The following is a 24,311-nucleotide window of genomic DNA, read 5'->3' as shown; positions in this document are numbered from 1 at the left end:
AGCAGAGAAATGGCATTTAATGAAATGAAGGAAAGGCATCACACTTGTAGTGAATAGTTACAAAATTCGGCCGGGATCTTGAGTGCAGTCAAGAGCGGTAGGGCAGACTTTTTATATGTTTTTGGCCATCTTGACAAACATGGAATATGTTTTGGGGGTTTTTTTTTGGTTTTTTTTTCAGTGGGTCTGTAAATCTGAATACACTGTCTGGATTTCATTCTTGCATCCCCCAAAACCAGCGTGGGCGTCTCGTGAAGTTTTAAACTTGATAAAGTGCTAATAAAACCCCTGAGCTGGGAAGCCCCTTGCTTTTGGCACAAGGGTGGGAGAGGGGGTGGTCTCTCCCCGCTACGGGGTGCCCAGTGGCGTGGGAGTCCCGCACCCAGCACCCAGCGGGTGGGGGCGAGGGCATCCCAGCACCTCCTCTATCGTGGAGCCTTCCCTCGTAGCACTGACAGCCTGACTTGCTGGAGCGTCCTATAAGGCTGCCAAAGATTTGTAAAATAAAATAGAACTGTTTCCAGTAGATTTATTACCCGGTTTCTATTTACGCAACTGCTGCTTATGCCATTCTGGGAGGATGAAGGTACCTGAAGAGAGTTGTAAATTTACTCTTGCCTCCTTGAGGACTGTTTGCACAGCCAGAACGGTTGGAAGATTTCTCAGTCTAAATGAAAATCAGGACCTAGGGTTTCTTTCTTTTTCCGCTTAATGACTTTTACTACTTTTTCTTTTAATTATATATAACCTAAGGGGTTTTTTTTTGCTTTTCTGTTGTTGTTTTTCTTATTCCTTGTTGATAATGTGTATATAGCAGTGGGGATAATGTTTCTTATTAATTTATGTTGCAGAACCAATGAAAAGGGAAGCCATAAAAGATTTTTGTATGTTATAAAAATAGCCTTGCCTAATGGGATTGGTGTGTAAGGGGTGGAGGGTGGCTGGAAACAAAAACCTGAGACCAAAATTGGCTCCCTAAAACCAAAGTTTGAATCCCGTAGCTCTACTAAAGCCAAAAGGATATGTGCTCCCATTTTTAAAATCCACAGAACAGTCTCTAGAGAATAAAACAATTATAAACCAGCCTATTTCTGGGCTTTAAATTACATGATATTTATGGAATCATTTATGCCAGAATTAGCTTTGCTTCAGAATTTCCAAAGTAGCCTTAACTCCCAGAGTGCCCTTTTAATACATAATTAACTCTTTTCAAGAGCTTAATTGAACAGAGAATTTGGAAGGTGTATGATGAAAGTCTGTGTTTATGCTCTAGTAGTATTCTCCAGCATTCTTCAGATTATTTTGGTGGTTCTTTTTTTCTTAAACTAGGTGGCAGTAGGAGAAAATTAGTTGTTTTGGGGTTTTTTTTCCCCATTCATTGGAGCTGAACTTGTCATGACATTATCTGAGTTATTTGAGAAGCGTTCCTGAAGTGTCCCTGAGTTTACAACAGAAATTCAGCCCATCCTACACTTTCTCATTGCAGAGCACTTGGTGTCAGTCCAATGTGCTTCCAAAACAATTGCCATAATTTCTTTAAAGGAATTTACAGTTATCAGGAGTAAAGTTCTGAAATAAAGATAAAATCGACTTGTGCCAACTCAGTCTTAGCCTGCCGTAAGGAGGCATTTCAGCTATCTCCAGTGAGCAGGTTATCTGATAAAACTTGTAAGGAATAGGTTTGTCACCTGCCTTCTAAGTGATCTTTGAGATGCTGATGATTGCATCCATATACAAGTATAGGATTTGATGAAACAATAAATGATGCTGATTGTGTGCCTAATTATACAGTTTGTGGTACCCATCCATTGAAAGTAAATGAGAAAAAAATCTTCTTGGCTTTAGGGAACTTTGGTTCACGAGATGCGAAGCAGAGTGCTGTATAGTGTTTATTAACCATGGTTTTTCTTTAGATGGTGAAGAAAAATGTGGTGTGTAAAATTTGATACTTATATAGAACCACTTTTTTGAAGCTGTAGTAGTTTGCAGGAATCATAGAATTTACTAAATACACAGATCAATACAATGTTCTTGTTTGAATAGTGAAGGCAAATGATGCTGGGTATCTCCTGCCTCATCTGGAGGAAGGAGCAGACTCCATCATCATCTGCAGCAACAGTTGAGGCACTTCGATTGAACAAGTCTCTTCTAAACTGTGTATTAAATGCTGTTTGGCTAACTAAATATCTCCAAATCTGCTCACATCCTTTGTATTGATTTATTAAACTGTTTCCTATATTTCTGTGTACGCTCTAACATATTTACTTCTGATCTTTTCTGTGAATGCTTAGTCTCCTGTGTTCTTTCTCTGCTGCCTTTTTATTTTGTCCTCAATAAGGATTTCACTTACGCACCAGTGATACTCTTCACCTTGCTCCTTTTGTCCAAGTGAGTTATCGAAATAGCAATCGTAGAGTGTTCACCAAGAGAAATAGCCTTTCTGTGGACCAGGGCACGTGCTGCACAGCCTCATGTAAATCCTGAGCGTTTCCACATTAAGCATTGGCATCTTGGGCATGCCAGAGGCACAGAGATAAGGAGTGTGGGTTTTGGATGAACAGTGCTTATGGGTCCCATGCGTATTTTAAAAGAAAAACTCATGCAAGATCAGTACACGAAGACTGCTCCTCTGAAGGTGTTTTTAGGGGTTTGGTATTTATTTGGTTTACCCCTTCTTATAAGTCTTCTATAAGCAATGTTTTGTGGGTGCATGTGCATTAATTATAATAAATGCTTACTGTTTTCACAACCTTTTCGTCATCAGGAAATAAATGTATGCTGGTACAATATGTAGTTGGATTTAGCAATATTTGCTCTCAGGACTGTTCGGTAGCTATGAATAGAAGATAAAGCCATTTAACCAGAATTACCAACCGTTGGCAAAGCTTTGTCGTTCTGGTAGATACTCTGCATTACACTGTGCCTTCACATATGTGAAGTTAAGGTTTGATCCTGGCCCAAGCACTTATGAACACGGAGAAGATGAACTACAGCTACAGATTTTGCAATTTGGTCCTCTCTGCATTTGAGACCATTTTGCCAGTTGCTGAGGCTATTAAGTCTGCTGAAATCTGTGTTTATAAAGTCCTATTTAATCCAAACTGCTGACTGCTCGTTGCATCTCTGTTGGTTCATCTGTAGGGTGTGAATGACTTCACCTGTGTGACAAGACTGAACTGTGCTCTTGAGTGAAATTGCAGGATTTTTGGAATAATATTTTATCTTGACTATTTATCTTTGCTGTATAGCTTGTTTTCCCATCAGATAAAAACAGGACCAAATTACTTATTTCTGACATAGTAATGACAGCCTGGAATTTCGAAGAGTTGACATCTGGTGTAATTTACTCAAACTGGAAAATCTCTGAAATTATTTTTCTACAAGCAGTGTGCAACAAAGGTTTCTAATTTTTTAATGGTTGCTTTCTTCTTCCTGTAAAGTTAAGACAAATTAGCAATGTGATACGGTATTGCAAAGTGAAAATTTCCCTCTTTATCTACTGGATGGTACTCAAGTAATCATGTGCCACTTGCAAACAAAATTACATGGTAAAGGAAAAAAAAGAAACCAGCATGTTCACTCAAAAGAAGGCATTAAGATCAAATGTGATCTTTCTTTATCATGGCTGCAATATTTGCTTCTCTACTCTGCCTTTTAGTAAAACTACCAGAGGTCAGAATATGCAGGCGCTGGTCCTGTGCCTTTCCTAAGAGGAAAATTGTATAGGATGAGATATGATGGTAATGTTTATGGAGCAATGCTTTGCCGAGTAGAGATGATAGCAGCTGAATATGACTCGCCGTGCACCATTCTCTGTATATGTAGATATTTTGCTGGAAGGTGCTTGATCCTTCACTCCATTCAGACAAACTCCAGGGAAGGCTGCTGGTGGCAGGCTCCAGTCCCACCACCACGATGGCTTTCCACCGCCCAGCCCCAAGCTCTTAAATGGCATGAATAAAGGTGTAGAGCAGGTTCTTCCAGGGTCTCCTCCTGTGAAGGGAGGATGTGATGGCAGTCTGATGTAGTAAAACGTACTTGCTTTGAAACCAGTCACTTAATTTACTTAGAGAACAAGTATGTTGTGCACAGCACCATGAAGTTACTTGGTGAATTGTGAAAACTCTGAGTTTTTTAGGATGTTGACAGTTCTTCTCGCTCGAGGGCCTAAATATGGTGCCCATGATAATGAGAGCAGGCAGGACTCAAATACATCACCGTCTTTATAATTCTTACACTGCAACTTTTTCTTTGAAAGGGATATAGCCCTAAGGGTCAAAACTGGCAGAAATGCTACCTCTGCTATTCCGAGACACTTCTTTTTAGTGATCTTCCCGACTGGGGTGGTTAATTGTGATCATCAGGTGGGAATCCACCCCATTGTTAATGTAACAGGTTATTTTCTAAAATCCATTTTTAAAGGTTGCTGTACTTATTACCCAGTCAAAGAATAACAACCGGGTGCTAGGCTATTTAGGTCACTCCACGCTGTACTTGGAGGGCTTTGTTCAGGACTGTAGCTGAGATTATTCCTCATTTTTCTTGACAACTCTATTTTGCCTTCCTTTATTGGTAACATTATGACATTAAATCTTCTGAAAGGAAAATAACTTTTTCAATTCAGTGGCAGGGCTGTAATCAAAGTTTGGCCAGTCACTCATTCTGGCGACGTTGTGCAAGTCTTTCTCTTCCTTGAAAATACGATAAAACTTCCAAAATATACCGAAGTAAGCCATTTTTGTGTGTTTAACTGAACAGACCTGTCCCCTCTCCCAAGGTCAGGCGTAACCAGATTCCTCTTTTATCCCGTTCAGGCAACAATTAATCCAGAGGAGTCTTACAGACTGTTACACAGGGCAGGGGACGGAGGGGACAGTCGCAGAGATCCCTTTTGGCCTGTGAATCTATGAATCTGGGCTCTGCTTCCAAGGGAATAATGGCTAAAAAATGGCTAAAAGGCTCGGTCTCTTCCGTTGGGAGTGCTGGGGGGTGCAGCAGTGCCCGGCACGCGCGGTGCTGAGCCTAAGGATGGGAGCTGCCAGACGGGAGGGCTGCGATGGCCCCAGAAAACGGAACTAAATAATCGTGTTCATGCTTCTAATTCAAGATAACGAGGCTGCTGACGAGGACTGGCACTCTCTAAAGCGCAATGTGGGCTGTGGTCTCTCATTTTGGGAAGCATCCCCTGGCCATCCAGGGCGGGACACCGAACAGCCGGGTCCCCACAAAACACGGGGGAAATGTCGGCGGTGCAGGTTGCCTTTGGAAATGTTGACCGTGATGGGTTGTCTCTGAACAAGCGTTAAATAAATACTTGGGGGTTGGGGTAGATGACCCCCAGAGGTCCCTTCCAACCTACACCATTCTGTACTTCAGTGACGTGTCTGTTGCTTTCTATTATCATTTTGATTTTAACTTTTCTTCTAACGTGGCTCAGATGCAAACCAGGTTAATGGAGTGCCTGACTGATCATTCCACCTAAACGTAGGCACTTAATTTAGTCATCTGAAATGATGTTTCTTCAGTGATAAGGTGCAGGCAGCTCCTGAAGAGTGGTTCAGATAGACGGTACGTCCTTCTCTGGCCAAGTACTGGGATGCTTCAGCTATGTACGTAAATTAATTGGGATGAACCCAACCTTGAATGTCCAGCAGCAGATTTATGACAAAGTTGAACCTTTCAGCTGTAGTAGCAAACAACAGTTGAGGCTGGGCTAGATCCAGTGTCCTTCACTGCAGAAGAATTTCCTTCTGCAGGTCTGTATATCAACTAAGGTACCAATTATAAATACATCGAAGTAGGAGGTCTTCAGGCCAAGCCTTTCAAGCCTAAGAGATTTACCTTAAGCTTATCACTGACTGGTATAGTTTCTGGGTGTGCTGAGAATTAGACAAATCCCATTGAATTCTGCAAATTCAGGTTGATTTTGGGGGGGAGAAAAATTCAATCAGAAGTGTCCCAACAGCAGTTCTGATGCTGATCCAAAATGTCTAGCTGCAGGTCCCTAAAGCAAAAGTGCTTGTTAGAAGAACTAGAAAATAGAAAATACATTTTTATGCCTGAGTTGATGTTTTCTGGAGCCTCACATAATGTTATTGAATGTCCATAGGGAATGAAAAGTCTTTAATTAAACAGATGCCAGTGGGTGCAAAATTTAAAGGCCCATCCTGAAAGACCCTTGTCATTAATCCTAAAAATCAATAGAGTGCGTTAGTGACTTCCAGTCATTTACCTTTCCCAGATGAATTTGGCGTCTGGGTCCCATGATAATTACATGGACCTCCAGCGCTTCAAATTCTAAAGAAAAACATAATTAAACAAAAAACGTAGAGATAAAACCAGAAATAGTTACTGAAGTTTATGTATTTTCACAGCTGGCTGGAGCTAGAGTTATTTAAGGCAACGTGTGATACCTGGGCTACCCTTGTATTTCAGCCAGTGTTTTAGAGACTTGGAAAGCTGAAAGCAGAAGCACGGATAATGTTCAATCAGAATTAATGAGTAAGATCAGCCTTGGGGTACAAAATGGGGAGGAATTAAGCTGCGGGCAGGTTTTAAAATGCTACGATAATAAACATCGGCTGAGGAACGGGGCCCTGGAGTGGGATTGCCCTTGGTCTCTGGGATGGATTAAGTATTCTGATTTACCCCAGGGAAAATGGCAGACCACCTTCATTTCTCATGAAATGCCAAATTTTACTTTTTCATTGGAGATGTGAACCATGAGAATTGCCTCTGTGTCCATTTAGATAACCTAGCCGTACGTGCGAGAAGCCCCTTATTTCAAGCTGTGTTTGATATATGATGGCAGCATTAGGAGCCTTCCAGCCGGCACCTGCCCGGGATGTCGGAGGAGTCGCCGTCCTGTAAGACGCAAGTTCTGGATGCACTATGTTGAATAAACAAGTAGATAAAATTGGTTTATAGCTGCCACAGAAGCATGCGTATACAGTCCGAAAGCACTGTGTAGTCACGGCATGCGAGAGGTGAGAGTAGAGAATCACAAATGACTTTTGATGAGTATTTGTTCGAATTTGAAAGTCTACCTGTGGGTCTTTGCACTCCATTTTTGTTTTCAATTAAGCTTTACAGTCACCAGCACCCAGCCACTTGTTTGGTAACTAGCTTAAGAAGAGGGCCAGAACCTGCCCTCCTCGTTCCATTTGAACTTCTCCTGGCAACTTAATTGGAGACAAGGTCAGTGTACATTCATATTTCGGGTCTTCTCATAGTCATAAACTTCACTGCTATGTGATCATTAAAATACAGTTTTACAAAACCACATTTTATTAGCATTCAGGCCCAAACCTAGTGATACGAGATGTATTTGTATAATCAAAAGGAAAAGTAACAAGCTTCTGTGAATAAATGGATGTAACAAAGCTCGGAAGTACTTCAAAGTCCCAATTTTCAATAGGGCACAGAAAATGCGTGCAATTCAGGGGTGTTGTCAAAGAAATTTAAGAAATGAAGTTTTGTCAGCAAAACTTAAGGAAGCATTTCACAGGGTGTGCTTTTTTTGTTACAGAAGGAAAAGAAACAGAAATAACTCGGTGTTACACAGACATGTAGTGATGTCCCTCCCCATACCTGGTGTCTGCATTTCCTGAGAGGGGGCTTTCCTTCCCCTGGATACCGCTCTGCAATGCTCCGCGGTCCTGAGACGTGGGATGGGACGTGTCCGAGCCTAGCCTGAAAATTTACAAAGGCAGAAGTTTTTATCTCTAAGGTCCACAGCCTGGCTAGTTGTCCCTGCATCTTCTGCTGTCTTGTGTGTGTCGGAAGCACTGCTGGGTGCACCGGCTCTCACCTCTGTCTCCCAAGCAGAGGAACCACTGTAAATGCACTTGAAGTTCTGCACCGGGAGGTTAAAAATCCCCTGCAGCATCGGTGTCAGGGGGAGGGCGTCGTCTCACAATCAGATCTCGAGCTTTAAAAAAAACGTGAGTATTGGATTTGAGTAAAATTGAGTAGAAGTAGCTCACTATTTGAGTCCTGTTTTCCCTGACCTGTGACCCCATAGTATGCCTGTAATTCTCCTGAAAATCAGTTGGAAGTAGTAATGTTCTTCAAGGAGAGTGTTGGTGTGTGGCACGTAGCAAGTTAAAAAGAAGGAGGAAGTGTTTGTAATCCTGCAGCACATCTGAAACGAGGAGCAGAGCTCTCCCCGTGCTTCGGGACTGGCAAACCAAGCTGATTCTTTCAGATCTTTCCAGTCCATCGTCCCCTAATGCATCTTTCATTCTTCTGCCTTTTGTATTGTTTATTCTCAAAAAATGGAAAACATGAAATTGTTTAGTATTTAATTAAGCCAAGGAGCTGGTCATGGAGAGGGGTGAGGATACATAACTTCAGTCACTTGGATAATAAATCAGTTTGGACCCTGGTTGTAAAATGTGCAATCCAGAATATTCCTCTTTGGACATAAAAATTGCCAACGCCGGCAACATCTGGCAGTTTTTCCCTTCCTTCTGCAGATGTTTCAATACCTTCTTGTTTCCCTCGCCTTTTCAATCATCATCTTCCATTATTCATCGTCATCTTCCATCTTTAAGCAATTCAACAAAAGCTTTGTACCCATTTGTAGAATTTACCTCTTTTTAGCTGTTTGCTCGCGGTCCTGTCCAAATCCTTTCCCAGCCCGCTCTCAAAGCTGCAGTTGGGCTCAGGGAGCTGTTCCAGCGCACGACGCACGCTGAATAGCACCAGATGGTTCCTTTCTCTTCAGAAACTCACTAACTAACCTCTATACCCAAAATAGCATCTTTTCTGCTACCGAATAAGGCCTTTAAATCTGAGCATTCCTGGTGGCGAACTACCTTTATGCTTTTTACGTAAGAGTCCCAAAGAGGGGCTCTCCAGGTTAACAGTGCATCGTGAGAAGCAGGTATGCTTTGCGCTCCGGTGTTACCTTGCCACAATAACCTTCACGCACATTAAGACTCGCAAACCTCTGTTGCAGTTAGTATTTCGGTAGTTTTGTTATGAGAATGTGTAATTTGCAGAAAGGAGAGTGTCAGGGGCTTTACGAAAAATGGTACAGAGAATTAGTGTCAAAGCTAAGACCGGCTCTGGCACTCAGGTCATGGACACGGGAACTCCGTCGGTCTCCAAATGCAGCATGCCCCGCTCCATTGCATGTGTTATAACAGGAGGAACCTCCTTTACTGCTGCAGGAGCGTAAATATTTAATAAACAGGTTTAGGGATGCATTGTTTCATTGCGCTTTTTGAGTTCCTCCTTTTGTTGCTTGTGGCGGTGACGGTGTTCAGTCGTTTTTGCTGATGGGCAGCCAACACCTTCCTGCAGAGGAGGAGGGAGTTAGCTGCCTTCGAGGGATCTCTGGGCAGCTCCTGATATCAGCCCAGCATAATAAGGACGCATGCATTAACATGATTTAAAATAGAATATTTGTTTTAAATATTCTTGAGATTTTTATTTTAATCTGAATCTTAATAGCCGAATTATTTTGAAATTATTGTGCCCTTTTGCTTTATAAACTCTTAATCACAAGGCTCTCAGGCAGATATCGTTTAAGTAATCAGCATCAGTATAATCAGTAATTAAAGTGAGAGCCAACTACAGGTGCTGCTAAGTGCTAATCAATTAAGTGCATTTGTAATTGAAAACTTGATTAAAGTATTGATAGTTACTTTAATCCCTGGACCTGTAAAGTTCCAGCTGGTTTTCTTATAGTTGACTGAAACTCTTTACAAGTTTGCAGTATTTAGGGAGGTGAAAATCAGCCTTTCCTTGCCTGGCCGATGTCAGTAAAAATGGTACTGTGGATCAGAAGTGGTTTTGCCAGCTGTTGAATGACTTTCAGGAGTTTGCATGTTGACAGGCAGCTCTCCGCAGGTGGTTCTGCTGCCTCCGTACGTCTGATGTTGGCAAATGCCCTACAGGCAAGGTTGCCCGCTGTAGAGGCATGGCCAGCGGTTGAGCAGGGACGGGGCTCCTGCCTGGCCGGGAGGCTGCCGGCACCGTCCGGCTGCGGGTCGGCCTTCCAGGGGTGGGTGACTCCAGCACCCCAGTCACTCGGAACTGGAGCGGAGGGAGGAAGAGCTGAGAGCAAACGTTCCTTGTGAGTGGTGGTGTCGTTGACGCAAGAATGACTTAAAGTGAAAAGAAACATATTGCTACAGCTATGGAAAAATATCATGGACGGGTTTTCCTATTACAGGGGTTTTTTTCCCTAATGAAAATTTTCTAGAGTAACTTTGAATGAGAAGTCAAAGCTTTGAAAATTTTCGTGAATATGGTGCTCTTTAAAAGTAAAGAGCATTTCAAGTTAATGGCGTCTCTTAGTTACTTCGAAAGGTTTTGTTTTCAAACATACTTACAAAATGAGCACAAGTTAGTTTTAATTGAATAACGAAATGTCTAAAAATGCCCTAAAATATCTAAAAATGCCTAAAAAAAAAAAGCAATTACTCTTTTCTGCTTCATAAAATCAGAAACTGGAAGCAAGATTCACCTGTCCTCACTTTGGCTTCTAAAAGTCAGATATCTGTGGCTATGCCAGCTGTCCTGTGCGGTCGGGGGAAAATGGGCAATTCCAGGGGCAGGCGCCAGAGGTGGATTTCTTTGGACATTCCTTTTTCTCACCATCAGCTATAAAAAGAGCCTGACGTTAATTTTAAGTGTCTAAGCTTAGCTCAGAGGTATCTCACCAATTTTGAAACATTAAAATTGTTTTAAATGTTGGTCTGAGCATACTATTTTCAAATGTCCATATGTCACCCAGCTAAAAAGCACTCAGCTGCACTGTACGTGATTATTTCCCAAGTCTTTTTTAAAGATATAGAACAAAATTTCGGATGCAGTTGTGCCTTAGAAGTTCTATATTTGCAGAGAGAGAGAAAATTATTACTTTTTTCATTATTTGTTTTCAAACCTCACTATTTTCTGTTTGTTTTGTTCCTTTGCCACCATAACCAACTATTTGCCTGAGGTTCCTGACTCTTCTAAGCGTTGTACTTGGTTATGTTTCATCCTCTCTTCTTTTCAAGTTAGTGAAGACACCCAGAGGCGTTTTTATCCTTAAGTTTTTTTCCCCAGTATATCATTACTATCACTTTCCTTTCCTTTTTTTTTTTTTCTTTAAAAGACTCTGATGATCAAATGGTTTAAGTATTTGATCATGCAATTTTAATATAAGAGCTGTTTGCAGGCGTAGTTGAGAAGAGAAATACCCTGAGGAGATAATACTGGCTGAAAAGGTCTGCATACCTTAACAATCCTCCCAATTTTTTTTCTCCTTCTTATCTTCTCTCGGGGCAAAAAAAAGTGGTTTTATGAAACACCATGGTTGGGGACTTCAACATTGCTCGTATCCAAGGCAACTGTCTACAGCCTCAACACGTATTTGTACATTAATTTGCAGCTTATACGTTGGTTGTAGAAGGAGAGCCCTTCCCTGCGGGGCGGTGGGAGTGGAGGGGCCCGGGGACGGATGCCCAGGACATAAAGCAGTCTGTTGCAGGAGCCCAGGGCTGCGCCCGGAGGCGCGGGACCAAAGTCCAGGAATCACGTTGCTGGAAGGTAATTCAGTTAAGGGTCATAAAAGAGCAGAACTGGTTGGGAAAAAATTGATCCAAACCTCATCCCTTCTGCTCCTCAGCCTGCGAATCAGCACGTGATAAGTCCCGTCTTCTTCGACCACCGGTGCTTCCAGACGTTTCCAGCAGGACGTGGGGCGTTCACAGCGCATACTGTGAAATCCTCTCCTTTTTCTTCCCTTGCCCTAGGCCTCCTGCATTTTTGCAAGGCACTTCTCTGTCCCACACGGGTCTAAGCTGACATGTCCACAGCTGGGAGCCTGAACCACATTGCACGCAAACACGTGTTAAACTGTTGATGGTCAAGATGCCGTTAACAAATAATGGATCTTAGTTTGTTCTCCCAGAGCATTGAAAATAGTGACTTAAAGCCTTTCAAAATAAGACACCCTCATTTCATAAAAAATCATCATACAGGACCTCTGTAAGCTCCATAGGTCTGACTTCTAAATAGTTTTGACTTTCCTTATAGCGTTAGGGTAATAAGCTTCTATGCCATATGCCATTCTGTAGAATAAGGATTTCCTGGGAATTTGTCAGGAGAGAACTCACACATAGCAAAAAGCTAGTACATTAAGCACCCTTTACTATACCTCAGGATGCTTAATTTCTTGGTAAAATCTATTATTTTGCAGTTACGCCAGCCTTAGCACGTTTTATTGCACAAATGACACATTGATTTTAGTATTTTCTCAAGTACTGTATTAGACATATACAGATGATACCTATTTTTTAAATACTGTCTTTTTTTAAGTCCCATCTTGAGTCCTGCCTGTTTTTCAAAACATACCTGATTTGGGAGATAATACATATTGTCTCTGAGCTGTTCAGGTGGTTTTGATTTAATTGTTAGCAAAAACAGAGCCTGAATGCCTCTGAACGCGCACTTCGCCCAGAGGAGATTATTGAGGCCAAGATTAATTAATAGCAGTTGAAAAAGCCACAGTTAGACATTCCCATGAATTTTGGCAAGCACAGAAGGGCTCGTTCTCAGAGGCACAGGACAACTTCTGAATGCTCTGAGCAGATCATTAGGAGCTCTTCTGTGGGATGCATCGCTGCGTTCGGTGGTGACCAGTCTGACGTACGTACCCAGCTCCCATGGGTTTTTTTTAAGGATGAAAGATGAGTCAAACTGCTCGTGAAACTTTCTATTCAGTGTCCTGGGGGCTTGTAATTATTTGCAACTGCACCTTGGGCAGCGTATTGTGGTTTTGGCTATAAGCCTTGCTTCTGACAGGTCCAGCTTATTTATGCTACTATTTAAATTTTAATTTCTTCAAGCCTATAGCCCTATTTCAGCTCGCAACCTTAGGAGGGGAACGCTTCTGCCCTCTGGGTGTACTGAAACCACTGATACTTTGGAGGGACTGTAGTGTTGGGTTTTTTTATTTATTGCTGTTCTTAATAATATTTAATGTGTGTCACTACAGCATTTGACAGACCTTGGGTATCTTCAATGCCCATTGCTATTACTAATAAAAGCTAAACAACGCCAATAGGAGTACCTAAGGTTTAAAATAGCTCTGCAAAATCTCAGAACGCTTAATGAAAGTACCTAAAGGTTATTCCTAGTTACCACATAGAAGGAGTGTTCAGTGTTTCTGCGAGATCGTTGCTCAAGTTGCTCACCGAGCATAGGACACACCTGGCTCCCAAATCTGCTGTCTGACTCTGGAAAAGAGTTTCAAATCCCAGCTCATGGGTGGATCATATTTGGAATGAGAAATGTGCAGTTTCTTGCTGCTGGCCATAGATGAGAGTAACAGCCCATTTTGTTGTTGCATGAAATCATCAAGTTGTTCCTTATTTGAACTTTTGCCAACTTTTTACAAACGAGGTGACTGTGTTCTAGATGCTTAATCTATATAAATTCACAACGGACTCTCTTATTCTAGCTTTATTTCCCCTCCCCTACCTTGCAATTGTTCAGGCTTTGCCTTTTCACCTGAGTTAACATGCATTAACGCAAGCATCCATCAGTTCACCATCAGCTGGTAGATGGGAAATTTTAACCCACAAAATTTCTTGCAAAAATGTGAAATCTCTAACGGACTTTGATCCTGGGTAGCGCCTGTCGTACCCTTTAAAGGTGCTAGAAGCTCCGTGAGCCCCATCCCATTCCATCCCGGTGCTCTTTGGCAGCTCACGCTGTGCCCTGGGTGTTTTTGTACAGGTATTATTCCCGGTTTGGTTTAGTTTGGCTCTGCTTTTCAGGCAGAATAGCCCACACCCTTAAGGGCACGTGATTGCCTCTGCTTAAAATCTTAGTGAGTTTTTGGAGTCGTCTTCCTCCAGCATATCACTTCAAGGCTCTATTGTATCAAATACTTGATTTGTGTATCTAGCTGGTTTGATTGTAGAGAATTGGACTTCTGTTGGGGGAAAAAAAAAAGTTCTACAGAATGGACTTAGTAAAGAAAAAATCAGAAGAAAAGCATATGTGCAGAGACAAAGTGCAACAGATAGACTTCATAAAGCAGGCACTAGTCATCTGCTACCATAACTGAATGTTTGCAAATATCTGTTAATGAATATTTATGTCCAGAGGATTATTGACTAAAATAAACTGACAAATGGTCTTTGCACATCCAGAAACTTTGATTTGGTAAGATTCATGAGATTTCTGATGCTCCACATTTCCAATCAATGTAGAGATAATATCTCAGCTTTTTCTTATTCTACTAAACAATCATGAAAATGGGAAAATGAAAATATCCTGTGGTTTTGGAAACTACAGGAAAGATGTTAAAGGTTCAGCTCAGGTTTGGTTAGATCTGTTGGGCCAATGTCCATTTTCCCTGAGAAGGTTTATCAAATACAGATGAACTAGGAGGGATCGCGCCATGTAGTTTGCGATCTGTAACGGGCCATTTTGCGGTGCCCAGGGCCTTCGCAGCTCTGAGCGAGGGCAGTGCTGGGTGCCCAAGCTCACGCTGAGCTGCTCAGGGTGATTTCCCAGCAGTGCAAGGGAGGGACCACACTCCCATTGGAGAAGGCTCGTTTCAGCAAATGGAGGTGGCCAGCAACCTTTTAAATACTTTTCCACGTTGCGTTCCAGCCAGGACTAACAGATTCCTAAAATCGTCTTGAAGCTGGCTTCATTTTATGGTTTCCGTAGGAAACCTGGTATAACAGAAAGGAAATATTTTCTTTCTGTTGGTTACCTCTCGGATAAAGCGTGAAGGATTAGAGCAGTAGTGATTACTGCTCTCTCGTAAGCAGAAGAAAGGACAAAAAGCCTGTCAGAACCTTAGTCATTGATTTTCCTGGAGCAAAGGGTCATGTTAAGTACTATTGATAAAAAGCATCGTTGCGGTGTCCATGGAGACCAGGTTGAGGTGAAAGTGAACTGTTACTGTTACAGTGACAGCTTTAGGTGGATCTGTAAAGAACCTGCTTTTTCCTCTCATCATAAGGAAGATCTGATTTATTCTACCTTGAGCATTAGATCAAACCCATTGCTTCTGTGAGACCTGCTGTGCAGGGAGATGCAGGCACTGTTGACTTCAAGGCAGAGGAAGGGGTATTTGGGGTCTCCTAAAAACTGCTCAGCGCTTGCAGGTGTCGCAACTCCAAGTGCTTCGATGCTTCTGCTGGAACTCTTGTTTGTCTTTTTTAAATCAAAGTAGTGTCAAGTTCAGGCTAGAAATAGTATGGCTGCAATAGTTCCTTGTACCCCTAAAAACTATGCATGTATAAATCTCACAAGTAGTTGTACACATGTAGTAGTATGCCTGTGTGCAACAGGCTTTGTCTTCTACTGTGTTTGGGCACATGCTTGGAGAACATGCTTGGACACTGTGACCCTTATGCCAGTGTGCCCTTCCTTTGGGAGCCTTCAGAATTTTCTCTGCTCAGAAAGGTAGAACCAATGCTGCCTGGTCAGGGTCCCGCATGGAGCACCCCAGGCTCGTGCAACCTTATGATGAAATGGCTTGAGAGAGACTGGAGCCACTTCTGCTCCAGTTCCAAAATGATTATACCATCTATAGGTCTGTTAAATGGTTGCTGACTGGCCCCATCGAGGGGTTAAACCACCCCAATGGCAGATCCGTTTCTTGAGTATTGTTCCATTTGCAAGAAACTCTTTTCTTTGTTTGGGTGGACCCTGGCCTGGAGAACCCTTCCTCAGAACGAGCATAACCAATGCTATTGCTACCTCTCCTAGAGGGCAACAAATTGTCTTGGGGCCTTCTAGCTGTTTTAGGTCACACACAGCTCAGCAATCTTTTTTGTTTTAAATAGACAAAATGGAGCCTGTGGTTTGGAAATGATGGTGGATCAGCCAAAGATCCACTCAAAAGTCTGGGTCATCGGAAGGTCTTCCAAATCATGGGATTTCTTTCAAAATTAACTTTTGGTTTCTGTCAGCTGATTCAGTTCTAAATTGTCTATAAGCGGCACCTTCGGGTGTTACTGCACTTTCCAAACTGAGAGACCAGTGTGATTTGTCCCTTCTGGTGAGATTTTTCAATCCACAAATCATTCCTGTAACCATCTACTTGCATGAGCTGTGTAACAGGTCCTTGAAAGCATTCCTCTCCCTCCACTTCTTTATTGTTTCTTCTCCATATATTTTTTTTTCCTGGATGGGAACAGCTGGGATTTCAGAAGAGCTCTTCTTGTTGCTCTTGGAAGGGGCAGGGGAAAGATGGAGTTGTTCTTTTTTCCCTTCCTCTGAGAAAATATGCAAATGCTCTGCTTTTTTCTGTACCTGAGAAATGGGGCAGTAAAAGTGTCTTCTCCTCGTAGCTGGGCTGGAATATACACAGATGCTGAGCTCCCCATGATGAGAGCGTGGCTCAATGTTGTGCCCAGATCAGGAGAGTTGGGAGCGCACCAGTATCAAACAATGAGTTACTTGTAGATGTCCTCAGAGCTATCAACAGAAATATGTTTTAAAGCCACTCTCTGGGTGTTTGCATTCTCCCATAAACATTTTTTATGTAGGCAATTTCAATATGCAAAGTGACCAAATCTGGTTTTAAAGCAATAGCTCGCTGATTTGAAAAATGGAGTTTGTTCTGCCCTAATGCAAAAAACTCAGCATTATTTCACTCAGCAATGAAAACCTGAAGTATTGATTTTGAAATGTATAATTGATTGTAACAATAAATCACTGGGCAGTATATGTGCAAAATTGATTTCTCTATTGCAATAATTAATTTGATACGTGCTATAATATATTTATGCAGGGCCTAAGCAACTCAATAATGGTAATAAATTGTATTTGGTCAAAAACTATCCACTGTGACGTGGTTGACTTTTCTCTTTGTCTAGAATTTGTAATACGGCGCTGTAAGAGATAGTATAGATACAGTTGTGCTTTTGCGAGGCCTTGCTCCGTGAGAAACCCTTAATACCCTGAATACCTTATATCGTGCTGAGTAAAAACACCCGAAGGATTGGAGACTTGCGAGGAACAGCTGGTGCCCGGATTGTTTTAGCAGAGAAACGTTCATGTACAATATCAGCTCTCTTATCAGTCCAGCCCAGTAAATCTGGTGTTTTTTCCTGGACAAGTTGATAGAAACTGTAATAAAGAATAGAATGAATAGACATATGGATGAACATGATATGACGAGGAGGGATCAATACAGCTTTTGTGGAGGAAAGTCCTGCTTCACATGCCTATTAAAGTCCTTTGAAGGAATCGTTGAGCACATGGGCAAGGAGATCCAGTTGATATCGTTGGCTTGGGTTTCCTAAAGCCTTTTGATAAGATCCCTCACAAAAGGCTCCTGAAGAAATGTGGCTGCTGCAGTGTAAGGAAGAAGATCCCTTTGTGATAAGCAACCGATGCGATGGAGAGCAAAGGACGGAGAGAGGTGTTGGCTTGGCTCGGCCGAGGAGCGCCGGCGGCGGAGTCGCCCAGCGATGCGTGCTGGGGTTCACGCTGAGCGGTGCACAGGGTGGAGAGTGAGGAAACACGGGTTAGCGATTTAGCGTAGCGAAAGTGAAAGCTGATTGCTAAAAATCCTTACAACGCTGAGTGACTGGGAGATAAAAGAGTAAGTGAAATTGCTTGTGGTTAAATATAAAGTGACGCAGAGAAAACACGCGTAGCTGCTGCTGTGCCCTGAGCTAGCTGCTGCTGCTCGGGAAGGAGGTCTTGCTGTTTCAAGTCTGGAAGCACAGTGGTCTGGTAAAGCACCACTGAGTGTTTGGGTTTATTGGAAGATGAACAGGGTTGAAAAGAAAACGATCACTGCAGCGCTGCGCAAACCTGCCGTGCGCCCTCCGCCAAACACGGGAGGGAAGAAAAGGTGCAAGAGAAGGTGGCAGGAATGGCCAAGTACGTGGACTGGCTTCTGAATCACAGTATGTGACAAAATTCCTTCAGCCCTTTCTCCAAGGAGAGAGGTGGCAGAGACGGGTGTCTGGGGGTGTAGGGATGTGTCGGGAGCCATCGGGAAGGGACTGAGCACCCTGATCTAGTTGAAGCTGTCCCTGCCCATGGCAGGGGGGCTGGACGAGATGACCTTTAAAGGTCCCTTCCAACCCAAACTATTCTATGAATCTATGATTCTATGGTTTCAGTTTGGGCTATTAGGCTGAGATAAGATCCCTCTTACAATCTAGCAAGCAACATTTCGAAAAAAATAAGTGATCGGTCTTGGTTAATTGCATTGCTGCTGACTGACGAATGGCTCAGCAAAAATTATCTAATGTGTTGGGATCGGCAATAAGTTTATTCCCAAGAGGTTTGACTCTCTTTACATTGATATAACGAGGGTGCAATAACATCTCCATGAACGTCTGTGGAATTAAAATGGCACAGAATTGTTAGAACTGCTCAGGTTGATATTTGTATCCTACAGTCAAAAAGAGGTGACTTCGGGCTGAAAAGCGAAGTGAGTTGCAGTGTCTACTCAACCCCAGAGCTGATATTTCTAGTACCGTAGGTATTCTAGTGACCAGTTGAAATGAAAAATTCCTGAAAAGGGAGAAAATTTACTACCTAAATCCATTGTCTATATGGCCATCCACTGCTAGAGAATGTACAGTTTTCTTTATGCCAGCATGAATCTTTTTAGATCCAGTTTTGGTTTTCTTCTCAAAATAACAACTTAGTTGAATACATGTTGTTATTAGAAAAACATAGCCTTTTTCTTTTTCCTTTTTTTTCCCCCCCTTCATTTTATGTGCTTTATTTCTGTCATTTCTTTGCAGGAAAAAAAAAAAATCAACAATAATATCTCTTCTTTTACAGAGCATCAAAGTTAGCTGGTTGCCTCCACCACCAGGTACTCAAAATGGATTTATTACGGGCTATAAAATCCGACATAGAAAGACTACCCGCAGGGGTGAGATTGAAACACTGGAGCCAAACAACCTCTGGTACTTGTTCACAGGTCAGTGTTCACATGGTACAGCCTTGCAAGGTTTTGATGAATTAAATGCTTTGGGAATAAAATATACTTTCACTTCAAGGGAACATTGATTTCTTTGCTGGCAGGTAGCATTTATTGTGTTGTACAAAGACAATCCTTATGGTGCTTTTTTTAAACCAATTTTTCCTTAATGCTTTTATCATATGTTTGTCTCCTGGATTTTATCATTAATGAATTTGAAGCTGAATTTCTTGTGTCCAGTATCTTAAGCCTCAGTTGGTTTTTTTAGAGCACGCAGTCAACATCTCCTATTTTCTCATGGGTGCAAAAATATCGATTTCCCTAGTTTCTTTTCCAAGATTTTCAATGGAAAATACCTCCTCGCAGAATAAAAAGTGCGACAGTAGATCATAGCAAAACTGTAATTGCCATGAATGAAAATAGCCAGATGAGTATCGTAAGGGTAACAGTGAATTCTGGTAGGTGAAAATGAATTTCACCTGGTTTGTTGCATTATGCCCAAGACATAACTGAGAAAGCAGCAAAGTATCAAGGGAGAAAATTAAACTTTGTCAAACTTTTGCCCCTGAATTCAGTATAACCATGATTTTACCTCAAATGACCTGCATTATGTTTACTTTCAGATGTAAAGTGTAATCTGTGAGGATCAGAAGTAATTCTGAATTGCACATTTCAGAATAAACTGTATCATTTTCTGTTTTGGAAGGAAAAGGAGTATTTTATTTCAAAATTAAATAAAAGCAAAAGTAGAACATTTTTTTGGGGAAGACCTTAAATATTGAAATCCCAGCATAGGCTAATCTTAACGTCATCTAACGTAGGCTCTTGACCAAAGTCCCCATGGGACCTCTTCTGAAGGCTACATAACTAATAGCTGCACAACGAACAACTACTTTCTGGGGGGAGATAGCATGCTAAGCATGTTTGACTAGTTGGAAGGGATCTGTTTTCTGGCAGATAAAGCAGAAATAATGATGAAAGCTGCTCAGATGTTTGAGTTGCTGCTGCTCTGATGGCCTAGAGAAGAAAACGTAGCGATGCAGTCAAAGTGCCGGAGCGAAGGCACGTACCTCCATAGCTCCACTGCCACCATCCCTGCAGGTCCCATCTCTGTGGAAGCAGAGCAGATTAATCTCTATTGTAGACCCCCACGTCCTGAGCAAACTCCTTCTTTCACATGAATTATTCCGGGCTTGAAGAGCTGCAGGAGTCCTGGTGGGACTGTGCTGCAGGCAGCCCCAGCCCTCCTGCCTGCCCTGGCTGCCGCAGCCCCACCGCAGCTCGCCTCCCTGCAGCCCCAAGTGCTTTCTTTCACAAAGCTTGGGAATACGTATCTTAGAAAGCAATTAAGAAAAATATCCAGATCTCGTTATGACTTTCTGCGTGTGTATATTGTGATTGCTGGAGACCGAGCTACGTGGCTCTTCTAAATGGACATTTTAAATATTAACGTGTAGGCACTTCACATCTTTGCTGCAATCCTATTTGGTAGGCAGGTGCTTTACGGGATAATAAGAACATCTGCAATAGCAGAGGAGTTTAGAGTTACGATGCAGGTTTTTAAATAGCCACTATCAATTTTAGAGTAGCCTTCCATGTCAGCTAAATGTTAAACTGCTCTTTTTAATTATGAGCGTTCTTTCCCGGAGAATGTTTGCAATTAAATGAGACGGGTTTTTCCTGTGCTTTGTGGTCAGTATAGACTGAGCAAAAAGATAAACCTATATCCCCACCGCAGGGACTTGGAAGTCTTGTGGCACGTTCGGGAATGCTGCAGTAATTGTTTTCTGGTGGCTTTAGCCACAGAGGAAAACATCTGTTCCTGAATTCATGCTTATTTCATAATATTGGTAAGACTTTATATTTTTTGCCTGAACTGTGTGCTCTGAAGTTAATCAGGAGCCCCAGAAAGCAAAACGCTCTTCAGTTGCTAACTTAGTTCCTAGCCTGTAAATTTTATGCATAAGGAGAGTGTACCTGCAGTTCCCTGCATGTTAAAAGCAGTGAGCTGTTTTTGTTAAGTGTGCAATTAATGGCTTAGTTACGTAAAACAATTCTTCATTTTTCTACTATTTGGACTTCCATTAATTTTGTGTGTATGCACACAACCGATGGGAATTACGACCCAAACTAGTCCTGGGCCGGTGCAGCCCTCATTCAACTTATGAAGCCTTTTCCTTTGGTCAAAAATCTCTTTTCCCGCGTGAATAGCGAGCTCCCCCAGAGCCGTTCCGCTACAGCCCTGCCCGGGCGCTCGCGCGGAGGCCGCTGCCCACGCGGCATCCCCACGCGCGTGTGCCGTATGGCGCACTCTGTAAACCGGAATATATGCATTTCTGTGTATTTCCTTACATAGGGCAAGTCCAATGGACTGTTACTAGAGATTTCATTTTACGCAAAGTCTATTGCAAAATCTGGTATTGTCATTAATTTGTTGTTGTTTTCATCTTCTTTTTTCTGTATGATTTTTATATGCCTTTTGTTTTTTTTAAACAGGACTTGAGAAAGGAAGCCAGTACAGTTTCCAGGTGGCTGCCATGACAGTGAATGGGACGGGGCCCCCCTCGGACTGGTACACAGCAGAAACACCTGAGAACGACCTTGACGGTAAATGCATCTCTTTTAAAAGCTGTTGTCTCCAAAGCCTGCTAGCGTATAGCCGAGGGGTGTCACTGCAGTTGTCACCCAAGCCGAGGTTAGGGTGAGATGCCCGGGCTCTAAACACCCACCAGCAGATGTTTTCTTGTACTCCTGGATCCGTATGCCTTGTGTTGTGTTTCTCTGTCGTCACCAGGACCAAGGAGTCAGAAACCTTTGTTAAAATAATTCCCTGCCAGAATTTAGCTCCTGAGCATCATGGCCGTTTGCAATAATACAGTGAAGGGAATCCGTAACTTCATAAATGGTAAACGTAATCAGTCAAAGAAACAATGAAAATGATGCCAACGATCCTAACAATTCACTAAGCAAATATTCAAATAGGTCAAATCCTGTTTCCCAGCCTTTATTTGCAGATGTTAGAAATGCAGGTTGGCAATGAAGCTGAATAATTAGTGAAAGATGACAGGATGCAGATACCTGAAAACTGTGGGCTGTATAAATCAGTGCAGATGCTGACACAAAAGGGAAGAAAAACATTGAAATGAAAGGGTTAGATAAAATGACTGGAATATTTGAAGTAGTAAAGGAATAAAAGGAGAGTAATGAAAAAGTCTACCTAAAAAAATTAAACAGAGTGCAAATCAAATGGAACAAAGAATCCGACAGATGGATGTCACGGCCAAAGTACGGACAATCTGTAAGAAGCAAATATGTAGTAGAAAGGAGATGAATAGAAAATAAAAGGAAACTGATGAAAATTGCTATGATTTTTAAAACAAAATAAGTCACCTAAAAAGGATCAAAGGCAAACTGGATGAAAGAATAAATAAATAATCAGTTTAAGTGCACCATAGTACTTGATGCTGCCTTTCTTTTGACTGGCCGGATTTCCTTATGATCTCAAAATCAACCCTTGCAAATTGAAGAATTCCTGCCTTTCCCTATGTCCAAATGCAATTTTCCAGCAGACTGGGAGGCACAGCAGTGCATGGCATGCAAAATGGGAGAACCAGTACCCGTGGTTTCTCATCAAGGTTTTCAAGAAGATGTGGTGCTTTTAGACGCGTTGTAACTATACCAACGGATCACAACATGCCGCGGTGCATGGTGGTATCTTTCTAATTATGCTTTGGTTAGACAACAATTTGAGAAATGACGTTGTAAAGGTGGAAACAGCTGACTTTTCACTGGTGAGAGTAAAAGATAAATTCTTAACACACTGCAGTATGCAAAAAGAAAGTAACACATTTGAGCACATTCGTTTTGATTTGCATTTGGCACACACTACGTTCCTTTGAAGTTTTTGTGCCCAAATACACATGGTCATGCAAAGGTGTTAATCGAGTAGTCGCAGGAGACGCACGATGGAAATAGGTGCATGCGAATAAATTTAAGCAAAACCATTTTGTTCATGTATTGCATTTACATGCATTTGCATTTGCAGTAGTGATGAATTATCCTCGTGAAGCTGCAGCAGCCTGATGCTGGGAATGCATCCTGTTGCATACTAGATACAAATGCTCTGATAAACCCTGGGGAGAAATCTTCTTATTACTGTAGTTCTGCAGAGCCCTCAGGTGTCAGCCAGGGAAGGGCTGGAGCACAGGCTGGTAACTGCAACCCCCTCTCTGCTGCTATGGCTAATGCAGTTTCTCTTGCTTTCACTGGAAGCCTGGTTGGCATCAGCAACAGAAAGACGAACAGTATCCTGGAGAGCGGCGTCAACTCCCAATGGACATTAATTTTAATTAGTGTGTTTTGTTAAAGTGATTGGAAATCCAAACATAGCTGCTTCTTCAAGCTAGAAAGCTCGTGTGCCTTTACTGACAGCTGAGAAGGTTTTAAATATTTGTGTGCCGAAGGGTTTGATTTAAGTAGCTTGAGCAAGGGTGCAAGAGAATCTCTGGTCAACTTTGCAAAGGTATCCTCCTTTGCAAGTGGAGTTTAGGATGCTTGGTTTCCGATTACTGCACTGAACAGGTGGAAGCTGTTATACGTATTAGATAGTGATATAGTTTAGCTTCAGCTCTAAATTAGTGCTTTAAGAGCGTGACAAGCTAGACTGCTGTCATATTGTAATTTATACTGAAAAGTGATTGGGGAAATATGTGAACAAAATGGGACCAGTTAAAACTACCCTGACTTTGTAAAATAGACATCTTTGAATGTCTAAGAAAATTGCTGACGTGACCCAAATGTAAAGCAATTTTCAAGTGTGCCAGTGGAATTCGGGACCTTTAAGTAGCACTAAGTGCGGTGTTCCCTGGATGGAAGACGTGGGTGCTCAAACCGTCGCGTAGAAACAGCGAAGGATGCAGAGGCACGCCTGAGCAGACGTGGCGTCCCAGGAGGAGATGTCACACCAGGCAGTGACACCGAACTTCAGCTTCCGTTTCCTGGGAACCTAGTTGTCCATAAGGGAAGGGAGTAAGAAATGCAGCACCAAGAAGTCAGGTTTCATAGGCAGATCTCCTGAGGAACTCTCCTCCTGCGTGCCAGATGCTGGTCTGTGGGGCTGGCTGACGTCCACAGCTCGTGTGTCTGAGCACAGCACTTGCTTACAAGTACTCAAAGATTTCCCTACGTGAGAGCAAGTGATGAACTCTGGTGCAGTTAAGAGCGGGGACACTAAATTTGGCTCATTTGGGACTTAGGATGAAGGAGTCACGTAGGAGAATGGGATCTCAAGGTCGCTTCTCAGTAGTTCTGGCATCACGTTCAAGCCCAGGAGAAACAAAAGTAAACATATTGGTCTAGTGCTGCAAGGAAATAGCCTGACAAAGAAAGCAGG

At 42.3% G+C, this 24,311-nt stretch overlaps 1 protein-coding gene across 1 annotated transcript in view; it reads left to right on the top strand.

Moving 5' to 3' along the window:
* DCC (DCC netrin 1 receptor) overlaps window positions 1-24,311 on the top strand; it is a 189,834-nt gene that overhangs the window by 76,528 nt on the left and 88,995 nt on the right. The window contains exons 7-8 of the mRNA XM_009584865.1: window positions 18,778-18,919; window positions 21,416-21,526. Of these exons, the coding sequence (XP_009583160.1) occupies window positions 18,778-18,919; window positions 21,416-21,526 (253 nt within the window). The remainder of the gene's footprint in view (window positions 1-18,777; window positions 18,920-21,415; window positions 21,527-24,311) is intronic.

This window comes from Fulmarus glacialis, unplaced genomic scaffold (assembly GCF_000690835.1).
Source record: "Fulmarus glacialis isolate BGI_N327 unplaced genomic scaffold, ASM69083v1 scaffold8940, whole genome shotgun sequence".
NCBI lineage: Eukaryota > Metazoa > Chordata > Aves > Procellariiformes > Procellariidae > Fulmarus > Fulmarus glacialis.
The sequence above is the reverse complement of the archived record's forward strand: the minus strand, read 5'-3'. Positions and strand labels throughout refer to the sequence as shown.